Genomic DNA, 21,873 nt, shown 5'->3' on the forward strand with positions numbered 1-21,873 from the left:
ACAGGACGCCCTCTCTAATCTCTTCCACGCCGCTCCTTCCTCCTCTCCCATCCACTTACTCACCATTGAAATATTAGCGGCCCAATAATACTCACTTAGGCTCGGTAGTGCCAGCCCCCCCTATCCCTACTACGCTGTAAGAATCCCTTCCTCACTCTCGGAGTCTTCCCGGCCCAAACAAAACCCATGATACTCTTTTCTATCCTTTTGAAAAAAGCCTTCGTGATCACCACCGGGAGACACTGAAACACAAAAAGGAATCTCGGGAAGACCACCATCTTAACTGCCTGCACCCTCCCTGCCATTGACAATGCTACCATATCCCATCTCTTGAAATCTTCCTCCATCTGTTCCACCAACCGCGTCAAATTTAGCCTGTGCAATGTGCCCCAATTCTTAGCTATCTGGATCCCCAGGTAACGAAAGTCTCTTGTTACCTTTCTCAACGGTAGGTCTTCTATTTCTCTACTCTGCTCCCCTGGATGCACCACAAACAGCTCACTCTTTCCCATGTTCAATTTATACCCTGAAAAATCCCCAAACTCCCCAAGTATCCGCATTATTTCTGGCATCCCCTCCGCTGGATCCGCCACATATAGTAGCAGATCATCCGCATATAAAGATACCCGGTGTTCTTCTCCTCCCCTAAGTATTCCCCTCCATCCCTTGGAACCTCTCAGTGCTATCGCCAGGGGCTCAATCGCCAGTGCAAACAGTAATGGGGACAGAGGACATCCCTGCCTTGTCCCTCTATGGAGCCGAAAATATGCTGATCCCCGTCCATTCGTGACCACACTCGCCACTGGGGCCCTATACAATAGCTGCACCCATCTAACATACCCCTCTCCGAACCCAAATCTCCTCAACACCTCCCACAGATAATCCCACTCCACTCTATCAAATGCTTTCTCGGCATCCATCGCCACTACTATTTCCGTTTCACCCTCTGGTGGGGCCATCATCATTACCCCTAACAACCTCCGTATGTTCGTGTTCAGCTGTCTCCCCTTCACAAACCCAGTTTGGTCCTCATGAACCACCCCCGGGACACATTCCTCTATTCTCATTGCCATTACCTTGGCCAAGACCTTGGCATCTACATTGAGGAGGGAGATTGGTCTGTAGGACCCGCATTGTAGCGGATCCTTTTCCTTCTTTAAAAGAAGCGATATCGTTGCTTCTGACATAGTCGGGGGCAGTTGTCCCCTTTCCTTTGCCTCGTTGAAGGTCCTCGTCAGTAGCGGGGCGAGCAAGTCCAAATATTTTCTGTAAAATTCAACTGGGAATCCGTCCGGTCCCGGGGCCTTTCCCGTCTGCATGTTCCTAATTCCTTTCACCACTTCTTCTACCGTGATCTGTGCTCCCAATCCCATCCTTTCCTGCTCTTCCACCTTGGGAATTTCCAGCCGATCCAAAAACTCCATCATTCTCTCCCTCCCATCCGGGGGTTGAGCTTCATACAATTTTTTATAAAATGTCTTAAACACTTCATTCACTCTCTCCGCTCCCCGCTCCGTCTCTCCATCTTCGTCTCTCACCCCTCCTATTTCCCTCGCTGCTCCCCTTTTCCTCAATTGGTGTGCCAGCAATCTGCTCGCCTTCTCTCCATATTCATACTGTACACCCTGCGCCTTCCTCCATTGTGCCTCTGCAGTGCCTGTGGTCAGCAAGTCAAATTCCACATGCAGCCTTTGCCTTTCCCTATACAGTCCCTCCTCCGGTGCTTCCGCATACTGTCTGTCCACCCTCAAAAGTTCTTGCAACAACCGCTCCCGTTCCTTACTCTCCTGCTTCCCTTTATGTGTCCTTATTGATATCAGCTCCCCCCTAACCACCGCCTTCAACGCCTCCCAGACCACTCCCACCTGAACCTCCCCATTGTCATTGAGTTCCAAGTACTTTTCAATGCATCCCCTCACCCTTAAGCACACCCCCTCATCCGCCATTAGTCCCATATCCATTCTCCAGGGTGGACGCCCTCTTGTTTCCTCCCCTATCTCCAAGTCTACCCAGTGTGGGGCATGATCCGAAATGGCTATAGCCGTATATTCCGTTCCCCTCACCCTCGGGATCAATGCCCTACCCAACACAAAAAAGTCTATGCGTGAATAGACTTTATGAACATAGGAGAAAAACGAGAACTCCTTACTCCTAGGTCTACTGAATCTCCACGGGTCCACCCCTCCCATCTGCTCCATAAAATCCTTAAGCACCTTGGCTGCTGCCGGCCTCCTACCAGTCCTGGACTTCGACCTATCCAGCCTTGGTTCCAACACCGTGTTAAAGTCTCCCCCCATTATCAGCTTTCCGGTCTCTAGGTCTGGGATGCGTCCTAGCATTCGCCTCATAAAATTGGCATCGTCCCAATTCGGGGCATACACGTTTACCAACACCACCATCTCTCCCTGTAATTTGCCACTCACCATCACGTATCTGCCCCCGTTATCCGCCACTATAGTCTTTGCCTCGAACATTACCCGCTTCCCCACTAATATAGCCACCCCCCTGTTTTTCGCATCCAGCCCCGAATGGAACACCTGCCCTACCCATCCTTTGCGCAACCTAACCTGATCTATCAGTTTCAGGTGCGTTTCCTGTAACATGACCACATCTGCTTTAAGTTTCTTAAGGTGTGCGAGTACTCGTGCCCTCTTTATCGGCCCGTTAAGCCCCCTCACGTTCCACGTGATCAGCCGAGTTGGGGGGCTTCCCACCCCCCCCCCCCCCTTGCCGGTTAGCCATCATCTTTTTCCAGCTTCTCGCCCAGTTCCCACGCGGCTGTATTTCTCCCAGACGGTGCCCCCCCCGCCCATCCTTTCCCGCACCCACTCCCCCCTTTCCCCAGCAGCAGCAACCCAGTAATTCCCCCCTCCCCCCCCCCCCGCTAGACCCCCCGCTAGCGTAATTACTCCCCCCATGTTGCTCCCAGAAGTCAGCAAACTCTGGCTGACCTCGGCTTCCCCCCGTGATCACGGCTCGCCCCGTGCGGCGCCCCCTCCTTCCTGCTTCTCTATTCCCGCCATAATTATCATAGCGCGGGAACCAAGCCCGCGCCTCTCCCTCGGCCCCGCCTCCCATGGCCAACGCCCCATCTCCTCTCCCTCCCCACCTCCCCCCATCACCACCTGTGGGAGAAAGAAAAGTTACCATACCGCAGGATTAATCATACAATCCCTCTTCGCCCCCCCCCCCCCCCCCACTCGTCCCACCACTTTGTCCAAACGTTCATTTTCGTAGTCCAATCATTCCAATTTTTCTTTTACAATAAAAGTCCACGCTTCATCCGCCGTCTCAAAGTAGTGGTGCCTCCCTTGATATGTGACCCACAGTCTTGCCGGTGCCAGCATTCCAAACTTTATCTTTTTTTTGTGAAGTACCGCTTTGGCCCGATTAAAGCTCGCCCTCCTTCTCGCCACCTCCGCACTCCAATCTTGATAGACGCGGATCACCGCGTTCTCCCATTTACTACACCGAGTTTTCTTCGCCCATCTAAGGACCATTTCTCTATCCTTAAAACGGAGAAATCTCACCACTATGGCTCTGGGAGCTTCTCCTGCTCTCGGTCCTCGCACCATAACTCGGTATGCTCCCTCCACCTCCAACGGACCCGTCGGGGCCTCCACTCCCATTAACGAGTGCAGCATCGTGCTCACATATGCCCCGACGTCCGCCCCCTCCACACCTTCAGGAAGGCCAAGAATCCTCAAGTTGTTCCTCCTTGCGTTATTTTCCAGTGCCTCCAACCTCTCCACAAATCGTTTCTGGTGTGCCTCCTGTATCTCCGACTTCACCACCAGGCCCTGTATGTCGTTTTCATTCTCTGCTGCTTTCGCCTTCACAACCCGAAGCTCCTGCTCCTGGGTCTTTTGTTCCTCTTTCAGCCCTTCAATCGCCTGTAATATCGGGGCCAACAACTCTTTCTTCATTTCCTTTTTTATCTCCTCCACGCAGCGTTTCAAAAACTCTTGTTGTTCAGGGCCCCATATGAAACTGCCACCTTCCGACGCCATCTTGGTTTCTGCTTGCCTTCCTTGCCGTTGTTCCAAAGGATCCGCTGCAATCCGGCCACTTTCCTCTCCTTTTTCCATCCGTGTCCAGGGGGAACACCCTTCTGGTTTACCGCACGGTGTTTTCAGCCGTTAAAATTGCCGTTGGGGCTCCTATCAAGAGCCCAAAAGTCCGTTTCACAGGGAGCTGCCGAAACGTGCGACTCAGCTGGTCATCGCCGCACCCGGAAGTCCCAATCTCCCTCCACCTTTAACTTACAACTTTTTCTCATGCAGATGAAGGAGATGAATGTCCTGACTCGCACCGAGCGAGGAGGATCTGTGCCAGCAACTCGAGTGAATCTTGTAATGATGATGAGGGCTGCAGTTCCTGGAAGCAGTGCTGTGATATCGGCTGTGGGAAGAAGTGTGTCTACTCCAGCTGGCACAGTAAGGACAATCCACCAAAAACTCAGTTCACAACACAATTTAACTTCGACTAACAAACAATACCAGAAGAGAGCCCCAGGATCTGTCCAAAGGAACAGGCCACAGGATACAGTCCCCTGTGTACAACACAATACCAAGCTCCAGGACTCTGTGTGATTGGTCACATAAAACAGGACCTTGTGTCTAATTGCTCACAAATTCCAGGGTCCTGTGACTGATTGGCAACATGACCAGTGACTGTGTGTCTGATTGGTCACATAACCCAGGGCCCTGTGCCTGATTCACCACTTACCCCAGGGCCGTGCGTCTGATTGGCCACAAGATACGGAGGTAAGGTAAAAGTCACCATCATCCCAGATGGCCATAGGCTGCTTACTCCTTTGAGGGGGAGATCTGTCAGGTGGTGATTTAACCGGAGGACACCTCAGGTGGGGGGCAGGATTGAAAAGCCAGGCCTTCACGAGTAACCTGATCCAATACAGCAATTGAACCCGCACTGCTGGCCTTGCTTTGCATCATAAACCAGCTGTCCAGTGAACTGAGCTAAATCAGCCCCCTCATGGTACAGAGCACCGTGTGTGATAGGTCAGATAATCCAGGGACCTGTGTCTTGTTGGCCACATGGTACAGAATGCATCGTGTGATTGGTCACATAACCCAGGGCCTTATGTCTGATTGGTCACTTAACCCAGGATCCTGTGTGTGATTGGTCACTTAACCGTAAACCCCATGTCTGATTGGCCACATGATACAGAGAATTGGGTCTGATTGGTCACATGATCCAAGCTCCTCGGTCTTATCGGAAGTCTGATACAATGCCTTGTGTCTAATCGGCCATTTGACCCAGGGCATTTGTCTGATTGGTTGCATGATCCAGAGCCCCGTGTCTGATTGGTCACATGGTCACACCCAGATAGGTTGGCCACTTGGGCAGAAACATGGCAAATGGAGTTTAATCCGGACAAATGTGAGGTAATGCATTTTGGTAGGTCTAACACACAGGGAGAATATACCGTAAATGGCAAAAAGCCTGAGGAATATAGAAAGTCAGAGAGATCTGGGCATGCAGCGCCACAGATTTTTGGAAGTGGCAACACAAGTGGACAAGTTAGTCAACAAAGCTCATTCCGTACGGAATGCTTGCCTACATTGGATGGGGCATCGAGTATAAAAACTGACATGTCATGCTACAGTTGTATAGATCCTTGGTACGGTCGCACTTGGAATACTGCGCACATTTCTGGTCGCCTACTTCCAGAAGGATGTGGAGGCTTTGGAGAGGGTGCAGAGGAGGTTTACCAGGATATTGCCTGGTCGGGAGGGTGTTAGGTATGTGGAGAGGCTAAATAGACACGGACTGTTTTCACTAGAAAGACGGAGGTTGAGAGGTGACCTGATCAAGAGGTCTACAGGATTATGAGGAGCATGGATAGAGTGGATGGGCAGGCACTCTTTCCCAGGGTGGAGGAGTCATTCACCAGGGGGCATAGGTTTAAGTTCCATAGAGGAGATGTGCGAGGCAGGTTTTTTACGCAGAGGGTGGCGAGTACCTGGAACGTGTTGCCAGGGGAAGTTGTGGAAGCAGATACATTACCGGCGTTCAAAAGGCATCGTGGCAAACACATGTATAGGATGGGTATAGAGGGATACAGCACAAGGGAGTGCTGAAGGTTTTGGCAAAGTTTGGTATTATGATCGGTACAGGTTTGTAGGGCCGAAGGGCCTGTTCCTGTGCAGTATTGTTCTTTGTTCTTTGTCTGTGGCCTTGTGTCTGATTGGTGACATTATCCAGGGACCTGTGTCTGATTGGTCATATGGTCTGTTACCCTGTGTCTCATTGCTCACCTGATGAAATCTCCTGTATCTGGTCACATGCTCCAGCCCCTTCAACTGATTGGTCACGTGTTATATTAGGCCAGAATTGTCCACTACCTCTCTCCACTTCACCCAAGGACACCCTCCGTGGATATTGAGAATGGTTCACCCATAATCCTCTACTTGTTGTCCTGCACTTTCTCCAACATTTTCAGGCACACCTTAAGTTGCCTGGGTCCTGAATTCTGGAATTCCCTCCTTTTGCAAAAATATCGTTTTTTCATAAATTTAGGGTGCCCAATTATTTTTTTCCAATTAGGGGGCAATTTAGCGTGGCCAATCCTCCTAACCTGCACATCTTTGGGTTCTGGGGGCGAAACCCACGTAGACACTGGGAGAATGTGCAAACTCCACATAGATAGTGACCCAGGGCCGTGATTCGAACCTGGGTCCTCAGAGCTGTAGGCAGCAGTGCTAACCACTGTGCGGTGTGCCGCCCCTGAATTCCCTCCTTAACTGCCTCTGCAGCTCTCAACTCCTTTAACAAACTCCTTATAAAGTGAGTTCCTTGACTAAGCTTTAGGTCACCTCGCCCTAATATCTCCTCGATTGTCGACACAAAGAAAAGCTCGATTGAACCTGAGCGGACAGCACAGAAAGAGGCCATTCTGACCTTCATGTCTGTTCCAGGTCTTTGAAAGAATTGTCCAATTTGTCTCTCTCCTGCTCTTCAGTATCTCAAAGGCCTTGACATCCTTCCAAAAGTGGGCAGCAGAGATTTGAACACAACCTTCCAGCTCAGGCTGAAGCAGTGATTTATAAAATGGTTGAGGAGGAATCATTAGCTTTGTACTTTGTACCTGTGTTTATAAAGGGCCAGGATCCTGTGTGCTTTAATGATCTCTTTCTGTCTTCCTATAAAGAAGAGAGCGATCAGTGTCCAGCCAGCAGCTCACTGAGCAAAGTTTGCAGCTTGAAGCTCGGAGATGAATGTGAGGAAGATGTGGACTGTGACCATTGGCAGATGTGCTGCGATGCTGGCTGTGGAAAGAGATGTGTCTTCAAGTTCTTCAAAGGAGGTGAGGAATTCCACAGAGTGGATAATGAGGAGTCATTACAGTGTGGGGGGAACTGAGAATTCATGACAGTGTGGGGAAAGTGTGGAGCCATTACAGTGTGGGGGGAGTGAGGGGTCATTGCAGTTTGGGGGAAGTCAGGAGTCATTGCAGTATGGGGGAGGTGAGAATGCATTACAGTGTCGGTGAGTGAGGATTGATTACAGTCTGGGGGGAGTGAGGCACCATTACAGTGTGGGAGAACTGAGGATTGATTACAGTGTGGGGGGGGAGTGAGGGGTCATTGCAGTTTGGAGGAAGTCAGGAGTCATTGCAGTATGGGGGAGGTGAGAATTCATTACAGTGTCGTTGAGTGAGGATTCATTACAGTGTGGGGGAGAGTGAGGGGCCATTGCAGTGTGGGGGAGATTGAGGAATCATTACTGTGTGGGGGGAGTGAGGTGTCATTACAGTGACGGGGAGATTGAGGAATCATTACTGTGTGGGGGGGAGTGAGCAGTCGCTACAGAGTGGGGGGAGTGAGGAGTCGCAACAGTGTGGGGGTGCGTGAGGATTCATTACAGTTTGGGGGAGATTGAGGAATCATTACAGTGTGGGGCGACTGAGAATTCATTACAGTGTGGTGGGTTTGAGAATTTGTTTCAGTGTGGGGGGAGTGAGAATTCATCAGTGTGCCGAGAGTCAGGAGTCATTACAGAATGGAGGGGCTGAGAATTCATTACAGTGTGGGGCGACAGAGAATTCATTACAGTGTGGGGGGACTGGGGAGTCCTTACAGTGTAGAATGAGCCTTATTCTGTATCTAACCCCGTGCTGTACCTGTCCTGGGAGTGTTTGATGGGGACAGTGTAGAGGGAGCTTCACTCTGTATCTAACCCCGTGCTGTACCTGTCCTGGGAGTGTTTGATGGGGACAGTGTAGAGGGAGCTTTACTCTGTATCTAACCCCATGCTGTACCTGTCCTGGGAGTGTTTGATGGGGACAGTGTAGAGGGAGCTTTACTCTGTATCTAACCCCATGCTGTACCTGTCCTGGGAGTGTTTGATGGGGACAGTGTAGAGGGAGCTTTACTCTGTATCTAACCCCGTGCTGTACCTGTCCTGGGTGTGTATGATGGGGGCACTGTAGAGGGATCTTTACTCTGTATGTAACCCTTTGTTGGAGCTTCCCTGGGAATATTTGAATGTTACAATTGAGATTCACTCCATATACCTTCTGTCCACCTGCAGAAAAGGAACCTGAGATTTGAGTAGATATTTGATCCAATCTGCTTGTTGTTTCCTTCCAGAGAATGGCAGCTGCCCAGCTCCCAGCCGCCTGCGACCCATGTGTGATGTAAATTACGGAAAGGAATGTGAGGATAATGATGACTGTGATCTGTGGTTAACCTGCTGCGATGCTGGCTGTGGGAAAAGATGTGTCCATCGCGCTTCCAGACATGGTAAGAGGGACAAACTGTCCAGGCAGCCTGCAGACACCTCATGTTGAATAGTTCCAGTTTATACATAGGGGGAGGTGGTGACATAACGGTAACGTCGCTGCACTCTTAATCCAGAGACCCAGAAGAATGCTTAGGGAAAATAGGTTTTAATTCCTCCATGGCAACTGGTGGAATTTGAATCGAATTCATAAATCTGGAATCTAAAACTAATCTCAGTAAAGGTTACCATATAACTATCATTGATTATCATAAAAACACATCTGGTTCACTAACATCCTTCAGAGACGGACACCTGCCATACTTATCTCATCTGGCCTCCATGTGATCCAGAGCAATGTGGTTGAGTGTTCCCTGCCGTCTAAGCACTCAGTTGTATTGTAGAGAATTTCTCACCACCACCTTAGAGCAATTAGGGACGGGCAATTAATGCCGACAACCCATTCAAGAATAAATACTTCTTCAATTCCCAGCTGGAGCTGCTCAGTTCAGTTTCGATCCAGGGGCTTTCTCCACCATTCGATCAGATCATGGCTGATCTCATTGTGGCCTCAGCTTCACCTTCCTGTCTACCCCGCCCATACCCTTTGAGTCCCTTGTCAATGAAAACTCTATTTAACTCGACCTTGAATACATTCAATGACCCAGCCTGTGCTGCTTTCTGGAGAAGTAAATTCTACAGCCTCGCACCCCACGCAGTGAATGAAATTCTCCTCATCTCCAGTCGTCCAGTCACAGTCTTTCCCCATGAGGGGGCAACATCATCCCAGCATCCACCCTGACAGGCCCCATCAAGATCTTGTATTTTTCTGAATCTAATGGAGACAGACCCAAACTGCTCACCCTTTCTTCATAAGCTAATCCTCCCTCCATCCCAGGAATCAGTCAAGCCAGCCCTCTCTGAATGGCTCTGAATATAATTTAAGTAATTTCTTAAGTATGGAGACCAACACCATGCCCAGTGCTCCAGATGTGGTCTCATTGTAACCTGTACAACTGGAGCAAAACTTTACTCCTTTTAATTTGATTCCTCTGGAAATTAAAGACAATGTTCCATTGGTCTGGCTTTTCCTCAGATTTAGAATCATCATCCTTGTTTTCAAATCCCTCCTTGGAATGTTGCCCTCGCTCCCTGTCCCTGGAATCTCTAACATTCTTGGTATTTTAGTTGCTGATTTGCAAAACCTGCCTCTTATTGTGTTTTCGTTTTTAAAACAGGGAAGCGTGACAGGGATTGTCCAGAACCTTCCACGACGCAACACATCTGTGACAAGGGGGAGGCGGAGAAGTGTGAGAGAGACGATGATTGCACAGGCTGGAAGAAGTGTTGTCAAGTCGGAGACTGTGGGAAACGATGTGTCTACACCTTCCACAAGAAGGGTGAGAACAAGACCGGGAGGGTCTGTAAAAGAGTAGAGTTTGTGAGAGGGGAGAGGGTGACTTAGAGGGGACAGGGTGAGTGAGAGAAGATGGAGTTTAGCAGGTCAGTGATAGTGTGAGAGTGGAGAGGGCACATGGAAAAGGGGAGATGGAATTTGGGAGAGGGGAGATGACGTGTGAAAGAGGGCAGATGATAGAGGAGAGAGGGAAGGTGAGACAGGGGGGAGTGTCCCTGAGCAAGCAGAGAGAACTCGTGAGAGAGAAGGGAGGACGCATGAGTGAGGACAGTTGCATGAGTGTCAATATAAGGGGAAAAATGGTTGCTGTAGAGTGCAGAGAGGATTGTGACAGGGGTGAGAGGGTTGGTAATCTGTGCAATTCTCGATCCAGAGAGGCAGATTACGATCCCAGACCATATCCCAACAATGACTGTGATACTGGAAAAAAACAATAGTTTATTTTATTTGGTGAGACTGTGAGGAAAGGATACATTGTTGCAGGGACGATTGTACAAAGAAATAGGGGTTTGGTATTTTAAAACAAAACTATATTACTGTCAAAATATTATAATCTTTATCACCACACCCAAAAATAGTTCACAATTACCCCCAAAACAACACTACTCAACACATTGAAATACAATATCCTTACTTGCTATCTTTATTCCCACTTAAACAACAAGAAAATAGACTATCCCAGCTCTCAATCCACCCTAAATACCAATTGGCCAGAAGGATACTTGCTTTCCAGTTATTCTTTGAGAAAGAGATCTCTGGGGCGATCTCTGGTTTTATCCACGCCAGCGGGACAGGCATTTTAGCGGCGGGACTTCGGCCCATTCGGGCCGGAGAATAGCGGGGAGGGGGCCCGCCAACCGGCGCGGCGCGATTCCCGCCCCCGCCGAATATCCGGTGGTGGAGAATATGGCAACCGGCGGGGGCGGGATTCACGCCAGCCCCCGGCAATTCTCTGACCCGGCGGGGGGTCGGAGAATCTCGCCCCTTGTCTTTCAAACCAATATTCTTTTAAAAACATGACTGCAGCAGTCTAACATTCGAACATACTGTGATGTTGGCTTTTATCCCTTCACCAAATACTTAGAATACAATATGTCTGAAATGTATACATTCATCACAGCGAGAATTGCTCAGTTGTTGAGTATATGAATGACTGAGATGGATTGATGTTTGGACACTGAATGGAGTCAAGTGAAATATAGATCAGGCAGGATTATTGGGGTTAAGCTTTTCTTCCGTGATGAATCTTATTGAATGGCGGAGCAGATTGGAGGGGCCGAATGGCCTCTTCCTCCTCCTGTTCCTTATGTTGCGACCATTGTCTCTCTCCAGAACCAGTTCAATTTGACTCCCAAAATGTTCTTGTGTCTACAGAGGAGGTCTTTGAATGCCCAGCAGAATCGCGACTCACTCCCATTTGTCAGATGAAACTGGGAAATCGATGTTCCAGCGATGATGATTGTGATATTTGGCAGAGATGTTGTGAGGCTGGATGTGGGAACAGATGTGTGATGAACCTCAACTTTCAAGGTATGGAATATGGGCTGTCCAAACCTCACCTGCCTGTCTCTGTTACCTCGAGATTTACTCTATGTAACCCCATGCTGTCATGTCCTGGGAGTCTTTGATGATGTTAAGACACCCTCGGCTAGTGCATGATCAATTAGGGCACTAGGCCCAATACTGCACTCACAGGCTTTCTGGAGAGAGAGAGCACTCACACAGGCATTCTGGAGAGATAGAGAGAGAGAGAGGGAGCGAGGGATAGAACTCACAACAGGATTTCTAGAGAGAGAGAGAGAGACAGTCGGCTGTTAGACTCGAAAAAGTAAACAAGGATCATGCATTGAATTCTGTTCATCGGCTTTTTACACTCTTTGCCCCATTGTACCGTACCTCCCATACTCCCATACCCCCACCATTCGGTATCCTTGTTTTCCACCAATAAGTATTTGATGACATTATCATCCTGAGTTGTTGGGAAGTCTCCTCTTGTGACTTTTGAATTGGTAACAGGTCATGCAGGAATTAGCTAGCCTGAGACACCTTCCAACAGAGGATGGATTAATGGCTGCCACCCCCTCTGTAACAGGCTGGCACCAGCAGCCTGTATTCCTGCCCTTATCACTTAGCTCACTATGAGGCTCCAGCCAGTTTCACAGCAGCCTTGAAAGCTGCACTAGGCCTTTTTACTTTTAAGACAACAGATGGTATCGGACCCATTCATATTTTTACAGAATACTCCTTTTGGCAGCGTGATGTTACGACTGTGTAACATCTTGTGTAGAAGATTGTAGTTTAGTCGGGCAGTATGGTCGGCACGGGCTTGGAGGGCCGAAGGGCCTGTTCCTGTGCTGTACATTTCTTTGTTCTTTGTTCTTTGTTTGTTGACTTCAAAGACGATAGTGTTTCCAGTGCAATGTCTTTTTTGAGCTGAGTGTTACATGGCTGTCACGAGGCCTATGCTTCATGGCAGAGGTCACATGACTATGGCATGTAGTAACACCTCTACACGGTCCATTATGAACAAAACAAATGTCTCTGTCGCTGTGGAGTTTGCACATTCTCTCCGTGCCTGTGTGCGTTTCCTCCGGTGCTTCTGTTTCTTCCCACAGTCCAAAGATGTGCAGGGTAGGAGGATTGGCCACGCTAAATTGCCCCTTAGTGTCTAAAGATTAGCTGGGATAAAGGAGATAAGCCGGCGGAGTAGGCCTCGGTAGGGTGCTCTTTCAGTTGGTCGGTTCAGACTCGATGGGCCGAATGGCCTCCTTCGGCACTGTAGGGATTCTATGATTTTATAACACTGGTATAACAAAATTATAATACAAGTTATACTTGCGTTTATATAGTGTGAGTATAATACAAATACATGGCTACAATACAGAGTGAATACACAAGGTAAATGTGTAACAATAGTCACAGTTTATAATGTGACATTCTAAAGCAGTCCCATTATATTTCAGTGAATATAAAGTATTGGATAATAATGATCTAAAGAATTGTACCATTCCGAACTGCTCACATACTGTTCCAAAGTCTCATTAAAGTAACAGTTTGTTTGTATCCATTATAAGATAGGCAAGCATGCAATGGGCATCTGTGATTCTGTTCCTCCCCACCCCCCCCCCCATCACACCTTAATGCACAATTATTTCAGTTATTGCAAGTGTTTAGGTATTCCGGATCTGAAGAGACTATCTTACAAGCCGATATCAGGCTCAGCCACCAAAAGAGGGAAATCTGTTTCTCTGTTAAGAGTCCGAGTAGCTCTCACGAAGGGAGGTTACATTTCTTTGTCTCAAACAGTTAGACAGGATTTCAGTTACTTTCTAATGCGCGATGTTCGGATACGTCTAAACGTATGTTCGGATACTCATGACTAAACACCCTACCTCTGTCGGTCGGGAATCCATGAAATTTAAGACTTCTTAAATGAGTGTCTCGAATCTAAGAGAAGGATACATCTAAAGACCTCCAAATACAAATGGTGTCTACGTATTTCTGTGATGTTCAAAATGGAGTCAGTTCTGTTCTGACCAAATCCTTCACGGTTCACATCAGCCTTTCTGGAGAGAGATAGCCGAGTCTTGCCTCCATGCTGTCAAAGTCAAAACTGAAACCTTGGGACTCTGAAAAGCATTCCAGTGCGACAGGGGCAAATCACCACCTGTGGCCGGGCAGAGCGCAGACATTTTGTTCAATTCATTGGCCACCAGACAATCAATCAATTAAAACTATACTGTCGCTGTCCTGGGAGTGTTTGATGTGGACTGTGTAGTGGTCGCTTTACTCTGTGTCTAGCCCATGCTGTATTTGTCCTCGGTGTGATTGATGGGACAGTGTAGAGGCTTCTTTATTCTATATCTAGCCCCGTGCTACAACTGTCCTGTACGTGTTTGATGTGGATAGTATAGAGGCATCTTTACTCTGTATTTAACCCTGTAATGTCCCTGTCCTGGGAGTGTTTGCTGGGGACAGTTCAGAGGCAGATTTACATAAGAAGATAAGAACTAGGAACAGGAGTAGGCCATCTGGCCCCTCGAGCCTGCTCCGCCATTCATTGAGATCATGGCTGATCTTTGTGGACTCAGCTCCACTCTCCGGCCCGTACACCATATCCCCGAATCCCTTTTGTTCTTTGGAAAGGTATCTATCTTTTTCTTAAAAATGTTTAAAGAAGGAGCCTCAACTGCTTCACTGGGCAAAGAAATCCAGAGATTCACAGCCCTTTGGGTGAAGAAGTTCCTCCTAATCTCGGTCCTAAATCTACTTCCCCTTATTTTGAGGCTATGCCCCCCTAGTTCTGCTTTCCCCGACCAGTGGAAACAACTTGCCCGCATCTATCCTATCTATTCCCTTCATAATTTTATATGTTTCAATAAGATCCCCCCGCATCCTTCTAAACTCCAATGAGTACAGTCCCAGTCTACTCAACCTCTCGTCATAATCTAATCCCCTCAACTCTGGGATCAACCTCGTGAATCTCCTCTGCACTCCCTCCAGTGCCAATATGTCCTTTCTCGGGTAAGGAGACCAAAACTGAACACAATACTCCAGATGTGGCCTCACCAAAACCTTATACAATTGCAGCATAACCTCCCGAGTCTTGAACTCCATCCCTCTAGCAATGAAAGACAAAACTTGATTAGCCTTCTTAATCACCTGTTGCACCTGCACACCAACTTTTTGCGACTCCTGCACCAGCACACCCAGGTCCCTCTGCACAGCAGCATGTTTTAACATCTTACCGTTTAAATAATGATCCATTCTGCTGTTATTCCTCCCAAAATGGATAGCCTCACACTTGGCAACATTGAATTCCATCTGCCAGACCCTAGCCCATTCACCTAACCTATCCAAATCCTTCTGCAGACTTCCGGTATTCTCTGCACTTTTTGCGTTACATTCTATCTAACCCTGTGCTGTACCTGTCCTTCGATTGTTTGATGGGGACACTGCAGAGAGAACTTTACTCTGTATCTAATCTTGTGCCGTACCTGTTATCGGAGTGTATGACGGGGACAGTGTGGAGGGAGCTTTGCTCTGTATCTAACCTCTTGCAGGACCTGTCTTGGGAATGTTTGATGGGGACAGTGTGGAGGGACATTTGCTCTGAAACTTACTTCATGCTGGAACTGCCCTGCGGGTGTTTGATGGGGACTTTTCAAAGGGAGCTTTGGGGAAGAGGTTTAAGGTACGTGGGACAAGGTTAGAGGAGATGTACGAGGCAAGTTTTTTTACACAGAGGGTAGTGGGTGCCTGGAACTCACTGCCGGTGGAGGTGGTGGAAGCAGGGATGATAGTGACATTTAAGGAGCATCTTGACAAATACATGAATAGGATGGGAATAAAGGGATACGGACCCAGGAAGTGTAGAAGATTTTAGTTTAGACGGGCAGCATTTGTCGGCACGGGTTTGGAGGGCCGAAGGGCCTGTTCCTATTTGTTCTTTGTACCTGTCCTGAGAGTGTTTGTTGAGAACAGTCAAGATGGAGCTTTACTCTGTATCGAACCCCGTGCTGTGGTTGTGGGACATTGAGCATTGAATGGTGTCTGTTGGTCAGGAGTATCAGTGAGTGATGTCAATCTGTGTCTTCCCTACAGGTCACGGAGGGACATGTCCACATTCATCCAGACTGCATTACGTGTGCAAGATGAACTTCACTGCTTCCTGTGAGGATAATGATTCCTGTGGGCACTGGGCATCATGCTGTAAGACGGAGTGTGGGCCGAGATGTGTGCCAGAGTGCCTGGCAAAAAGTAAGTGCGCATGCAAGAGTCGGAGAATGGTAACCTGGGTCGTCACATGGAACAAAATTAGTGGGGTATTGGTCAGCCTCAGTGCACTCATTGGAGGCTGCAGTGTCAGCCTAATAACTCCGTGATAGGAGGCTGTGTGGGAGGTGTGTCGGCCCAGTCAATGGAGGGTACGATTGGTTGGCCTTTGTTCAAAGAGGCTGAGGAGCAAAAGCATGGGTCCAATTGAAGTCTGATGTGTTAGAGAGCCCTTTACGTAGTCGAATGGTTCTCTGACTAACATCTAGGCAAATCGGAGTGTGAGTCACATATTCTCGGCTGTGTTGAAAAGGGCTGAGACTGTCAGACCGTGAGCACATTATCCAGGCCCACAATCCCTGGTTGTCATTAATGAGGGCAGAACGGAGGAAATGCTGGGGTACAGGGAAGGGTGTTGGCAGGGTGGGGTAGAACCAACTGGACTGCTCCTGTGGAGGGCTAGAATGAGCTCGATGGGCCAAGTGGCCTTCTGTGCTGGGAACATTCCATGATTCAGACAGAACTGGGCCTTGACCTCATAAGCTAATTGTAGGATCTTGCTGTGCGTGCGTTACCCATAACATCTCCCAGATTGTAACATTGCCACACTTTGAAGAAAAGTGAACCATTGACACAGAGCGTTTTGAAATGTCCCTGATGTGGGGAAAGACACAGGATCAATGTGAATTCCTCCTTTGCTCTTCAGAACCAACGGATCAGTGCCCCACTGAGGACAGACTTTCCATCTTCTGCCAGATGAGTACCGGAGATTCATGTGAAGACAACAAGGATTGTGATGCTTTCCACACTTGTTGTGATGCTGGCTGCGGCAAGAAATGTATCCCCAAGTGTTTCACAGGAGGTGAGCGAATCGTCCCCACCCACTGTACACTGACCCCTGTCCCGTCAACATAGGTTAGAGTATTGAGTGAATTAACCCGGGTTCCTGCTCCTGCTCCCTGTCCAATAATACCTGGCTTAGGGAGGGGGTGAATCTTCCCGGTTTCCAGCTCCTGATCCCTGTCCAATAATACCTGGGTTAGGGAGGGGGTGAATCGTCCCGGGTTCCTGCTCCTGATCCCTGTCCAATAATACCTGGGTTAGGGAGGGGGTGAATCGTCCCGGGATCCTGCTCCTGATCCCTGTCCAATAACACCTGGGGCAGGAAGGGGGTGAATCTTCCTGGGTTCCTGCTCCTGATCCCTCTCCTGTGACCTCTCAATTAGAGAGGTTGAGTAAATCAGCCTGGGCTTCTGCTCCTGATTCCTGTCCAGAGGCCACTTGGTTATGGAGAGGAGAGAATAATCCCAGTTCCCGATCCTGATTCCTGTCGAGTGACCCTTTTGTTAGGAAAGGGGTGAATGAGTCCAGGTTCCTGCTGCTGATTCCTGTCCAGTGACACACGGTTCAGGGGGATGGGGGGGTGCCGGGAAGTGGAATGGTGAATCATCCAGGGTTCCTGCTCCTGAATCCTGCCCAGTGTCCCCTGTGTTTGGGTGAGGTGTGACTCGGCCCATGTCCCTGCACTAATTCCAGTCTAATGATCCCTGGGTTTGGGAGGGGGTGAATCATGCCGGATTCCTGCTCCTGCTCCCTGTCCATTGAGTCTAATGTGTGGTGTCAGATTGAACAATACGTATTTCAGCTTCCCACTGTGATGAATGTATGAAATTAATATATATATGATATGCGCTGATGCAGTAATGATTTCGAGAGTCTGGGGTAGGGTCTATGTATATGTGCTGCAGTGACATGTTTTAAGAGTCCTGAAAACAATAAAGACAGACACTGTGGCTGCAGAATGTGCAATTACGATGTCATAAAAGTGTGATTTGTTACTTCAGGTCCTGCTTTTTTTAAACAAAGAAAAGACTAATGGGTTTTTGTTATGAATTCTGGGCCGTCGATAATTTGATATAGTGTATATAAACTTAAGCAATTAAGTCATGCAGTTTGATGTGATGTACCGTAATTACCACGAGACGAGAATGGTGGAACAATCGAGGCTTTATTGAACAAGATGTTGTGCCTCCTGTAGCTGGAACCAGAATAGCTGCAGCGCAGGAGAGGACACCCTTTTCTATACCGCCTGCTGGGCGGAGCCAGCAGGCAGGGATTTACCGTCGTACCTGTAACATACGGGCAGTCCCGTAATTCATACAATATACCACAACTGGTGGTTACAACATTCACCCCCTGTTTAAAAAAAAGAATCCGGCGGGGCTGGCAGAAACATTACAAATTAAGTCTGTCGGGGGTTTTGGCTTTCCGCCGCGATCGCCCCAGCCCTGGTGGTGATGTGGGCGCCGACCTGGTCACCTGCGACTCTGGGAGCGTGTTGTCCTCGTCTTCGTCGCCCCTGAGTGGATCCAATGGGAGGACGGATCCTGCTGGGGTGGGGGCTGCGGTGAGGTTCGCTGGAGGGAGGGATATAGCGCAGGGGTGAATGAGGCAACCGGGGTGGGGAGGAGCGGTGTCAGGTCAGGGGTTGTGGGTGGGGACCCATCTGGTGCCAGGTCTCGGAGGGAGACTGTGTCTTGGCGCCCGTCGGGGTGTGCCACGTAGGCGTACCGCGCGCTTGCATGTTGGAGGTGGACTTTCTCGACCAAGGGGTCCGATTTATGGCTCCGCACATGCTTCCAGAGGAGGACGGGTCCAGGAACTGTCAGCCATGTTGGGAGCGAGACCCCAGAGGTGGACTTCCTGGGGAAGGCAAACACCCGTTCATGAGGGGTCTCATTAGCAACGGTGCAGAGGAGCGATCGGATGGATGGAGTGCGTCGGGGAGGACCTCCTGCTAGCGGGAGACCGGGAGATTTTGAGACCGCAGGGCCAGCAGGACGGCCCTCCAGACCGTCCCGTTCTCCCTCTCCACCTGCCCGTTCCCCCAGGGTTTGTAGCTGGTCGACCTGCTCGAGGCGATGCACTTGCTGAGCAGGAACTGACGCAGCTCATCGCTCATGAAAGGGGATCCTCGATCGCTGTGGATGTAGGTGGGGAAACCGAACAGAGTGAAGATGCTGTGCAGGGCTTTAATTACCATGGCAGAAGGCATGTCGGGGCATGGGATGGCGAAGGGGAACCGTGAGTACTTATCAATAACGTTGAGGAAGTACACGTTGCGGTCGGTGGAGGGGAGGGGCCCTTTCAAGTCCATGCTGAGGCATTCAAAGGGGCGGGAGGCGTTAACCAGGTGTGCTGTATCCGGCCGGTAGAAGTGCGCTTGCACTCTGCGCAGACCTGGCAGTCTCTGGTGACGGTCCTGACCTCCTCAATGGAGTAGGGCAGGTTGCGGGCCTTGACAGAATGGAAGAACCGGGTGACGCCCGGGTGGCAGAGGTCATAGTGGAGAGCCCGGAGTCGGTCCACCTGTGCGCTGGCACATGTACCGTGGGATAGGGCGTCAGGGGGCTCATTGAGTTTCCCCAAAGGGATACAAGATCTCATAGTTATAGGTGGACAGCACGATTCTCCACCTCAAGATTTTGTCATTATTGATCTTGCCCCGCTGTGTATTATTAAACATGAAAGCAACTGACCATTGGTCAGTGAGGAGAGTGAATCTCCTGCCGTCCAGGTAATGCCTCCAACGCCGCACAGCTTCCACTGGCTTGGGCCTCCTTCTCGACAGTGGAGTGCCGAATTTCGGAGGCATGGAGTGTGCGGGGAAAGAAAGCCACGGGCCTGCCTGCCTGGTTGAGGGTGGTGGCCAGAGCCACGTCCGATGCATCGCGCTCCACTTGGAAGGGGAGGGACTCGTCGACCATGTGCATGGTGGCCTTGGCGATGTCCGCCTTGATGTGGTTGAAGGCCTGGCGGGCCCTAGCCGACAGAGGAAAAACTGTGGACATGATGAGTGGGCGGGCCTTGTCCGCATAATTAGGGATCCACTGGGCGTAATATGAGAAAAACCCCAGGAAACGTTTCAGGGCCTTGGGGCAATGGGGGGGAGGGAGTTCCAGGAGGGGGCGCATGAGGTCGGGGTCAGGCCCTAGGACTCCAGTTTCCACTACATAGCCGAGGATGGTTAAGCGGTTGGTGCGGAACACGCATTTCTCCTTATTGTAGGTGAGGTTAAGCAATTTGGAGGTTTGCGTCATGGTCCTGCTGATCGTGGCCGCAGATGGTGACGTTATCTAGGTACGGGGAGGTGGCCCGCACCCCATACTGGTCAACCATTCGGCCCATCTCCCACTGGAAGACCAAGACCCCATTGGTGACGCCGAAGGGTACCCAAAGGAAGTGATAGAGGTGGCGATCTGCTTCGAATGCAGTGTATTGGCGGATGGGGAGCTAGTGGTAGGCGGACTTCAAGTCCACTGTGGAATAGACTCGATACTGCGCCATCTGATTGACCATGTCAGATATCCGTGGGAGGGGGTACACGTCGAGCTGCGGGTACCGATTGATGGTCTGACTGTAGTCAATGACCATCCTGTGCTTCTCCCCAGTCTTCACTATCACTACTTGAGCTCTCCAGGGGCTGTTGCTGGCCTTAATGATCCCCTCCCGCAGAAGCCGTTGGACCTCAGACCTGATGAAGGTCCTGTCCTGGGCACTGTACCGTCGGCTCCTAGTGGCGATGGATTTGCAGTCTGGGTTGAGGTTCGCAAACAGGAAATGTGGATCGACCGTAAGGGTCATGAGGCCGCAGACGGTGAGGGGGGGGCAGGGGTCCGCCGAATTTCAAAGTGAGGCTTTGGAGATGGCACTGAAAATCCAGGCCGAGCAACAGGGCAGCGTAGAGGTGGGGGAGGACGTAGAGCCGGAAGTTGCTGAACTCTACGCATTGGACGGTGAGGGTCGCGATATAGTACCCCTGGATTTCAACGGAATGGGATCCGGAGGCCAGGGAGATTTTCTGGGTGATGGGGTGTACCGGGAGGGAGCAGCGCCTTAACGTAGTGGGGTGGATGAAACTCTCTGTGCTCCCAGAGTCAAAGAGGCAGGTCGTCTCGTGCCCGTTGATCTTCACCGTTGTCGTAGCAGTCGCGAGGTTGCGGGGCCGACACTGATCCAGGGTGATGGAGGCGAGCTGCGGAAGATGCTTGGAGGTCCCGGGGTGATTGGCGGAGGCAGTAGGCGGTGAACAGCCAGACGAGCAGGGGTCCTGCGCGGTCCAAATTGGTGCCGAAAATGGCAGCGCCCATGGGGCGCACATGGTTTGCGGTGGGGAAGATGGCGGTGCCCACGGGCCGCACGTGGCCTGCGGAGGGGAAGATGGCAGCGCCCTTGGGTCGCACGTGGGGAGTGTAGAAATGCCGGGCCTGGAAAAGGCGGCGACCGACCAGGCCTGGCAAATGGAAACTGTAGAGGGTGCCATCTCCGTTACTCCACTACTGGGCCGATATCTGGGGTTTGAATATCTGTGTGTGTCTCTCTCCAGCTGGCACTGAAACTTCAGAGGCCAGGGGATGTCGCACTGGGACACTTCCACTGAAGAGAGCACTGATTCAAGCCTGCCGTTTATTCCTAACCGACAGCCTGAGACTTATATCACACAGATCTCCAGACCCCTACCAATACCCAGGTGATTCTCTCTCTTGCCGGTGGTGCAACAGCAACCCGGTTCCTACTCCACTAGAGTAGCTTTCCCAAGAGAGAGAATAGGACACTGCTGTTTATTCCCTAACCAGCAGTCTGTCCTGAGTGAATCGCTCAAGATGACCCTCGATTCCTGAACCCGGAATTAAGGTGAGGAGTATTTTAACAATGACTTGGTCAGAGGTCGCTGGTGAAAGATTGAAGAATTTAAACGACTCCAATTGTCATCAAATCAAGATTTATTGTAAAACCCAGGTCAAAATCATCAACAGAAGAAACACAATACAATCTTATGCTCTAATATACACTATGTCTATTCAAAAGTAATATAGCGGACACAACGAAAATTCTTATGCTTACACAGGTTTTAGCAATATCACAAGGCACAAAAA

General features: G+C 49.9%; 1 protein-coding gene across 1 annotated transcript in view; it reads left to right on the forward strand.

The window, feature by feature from the left end:
- Positions 1-21,873, forward strand: part of LOC140392264 (uncharacterized) — a 166,779-nt gene that overhangs the window by 58,941 nt on the left and 85,965 nt on the right. The window contains exons 34-40 of the mRNA XM_072477580.1: positions 4,284-4,436; positions 7,175-7,330; positions 8,616-8,768; positions 9,984-10,145; positions 11,537-11,692; positions 15,767-15,922; positions 16,644-16,799. Coding sequence (XP_072333681.1) covers positions 4,284-4,436; positions 7,175-7,330; positions 8,616-8,768; positions 9,984-10,145; positions 11,537-11,692; positions 15,767-15,922; positions 16,644-16,799 — 1,092 coding nt within the window. The remainder of the gene's footprint in view (positions 1-4,283; positions 4,437-7,174; positions 7,331-8,615; positions 8,769-9,983; positions 10,146-11,536; positions 11,693-15,766; positions 15,923-16,643; positions 16,800-21,873) is intronic.

Source organism: Scyliorhinus torazame, chromosome 16 (genome assembly GCF_047496885.1).
Source record: "Scyliorhinus torazame isolate Kashiwa2021f chromosome 16, sScyTor2.1, whole genome shotgun sequence".
NCBI lineage: Eukaryota > Metazoa > Chordata > Chondrichthyes > Carcharhiniformes > Scyliorhinidae > Scyliorhinus > Scyliorhinus torazame.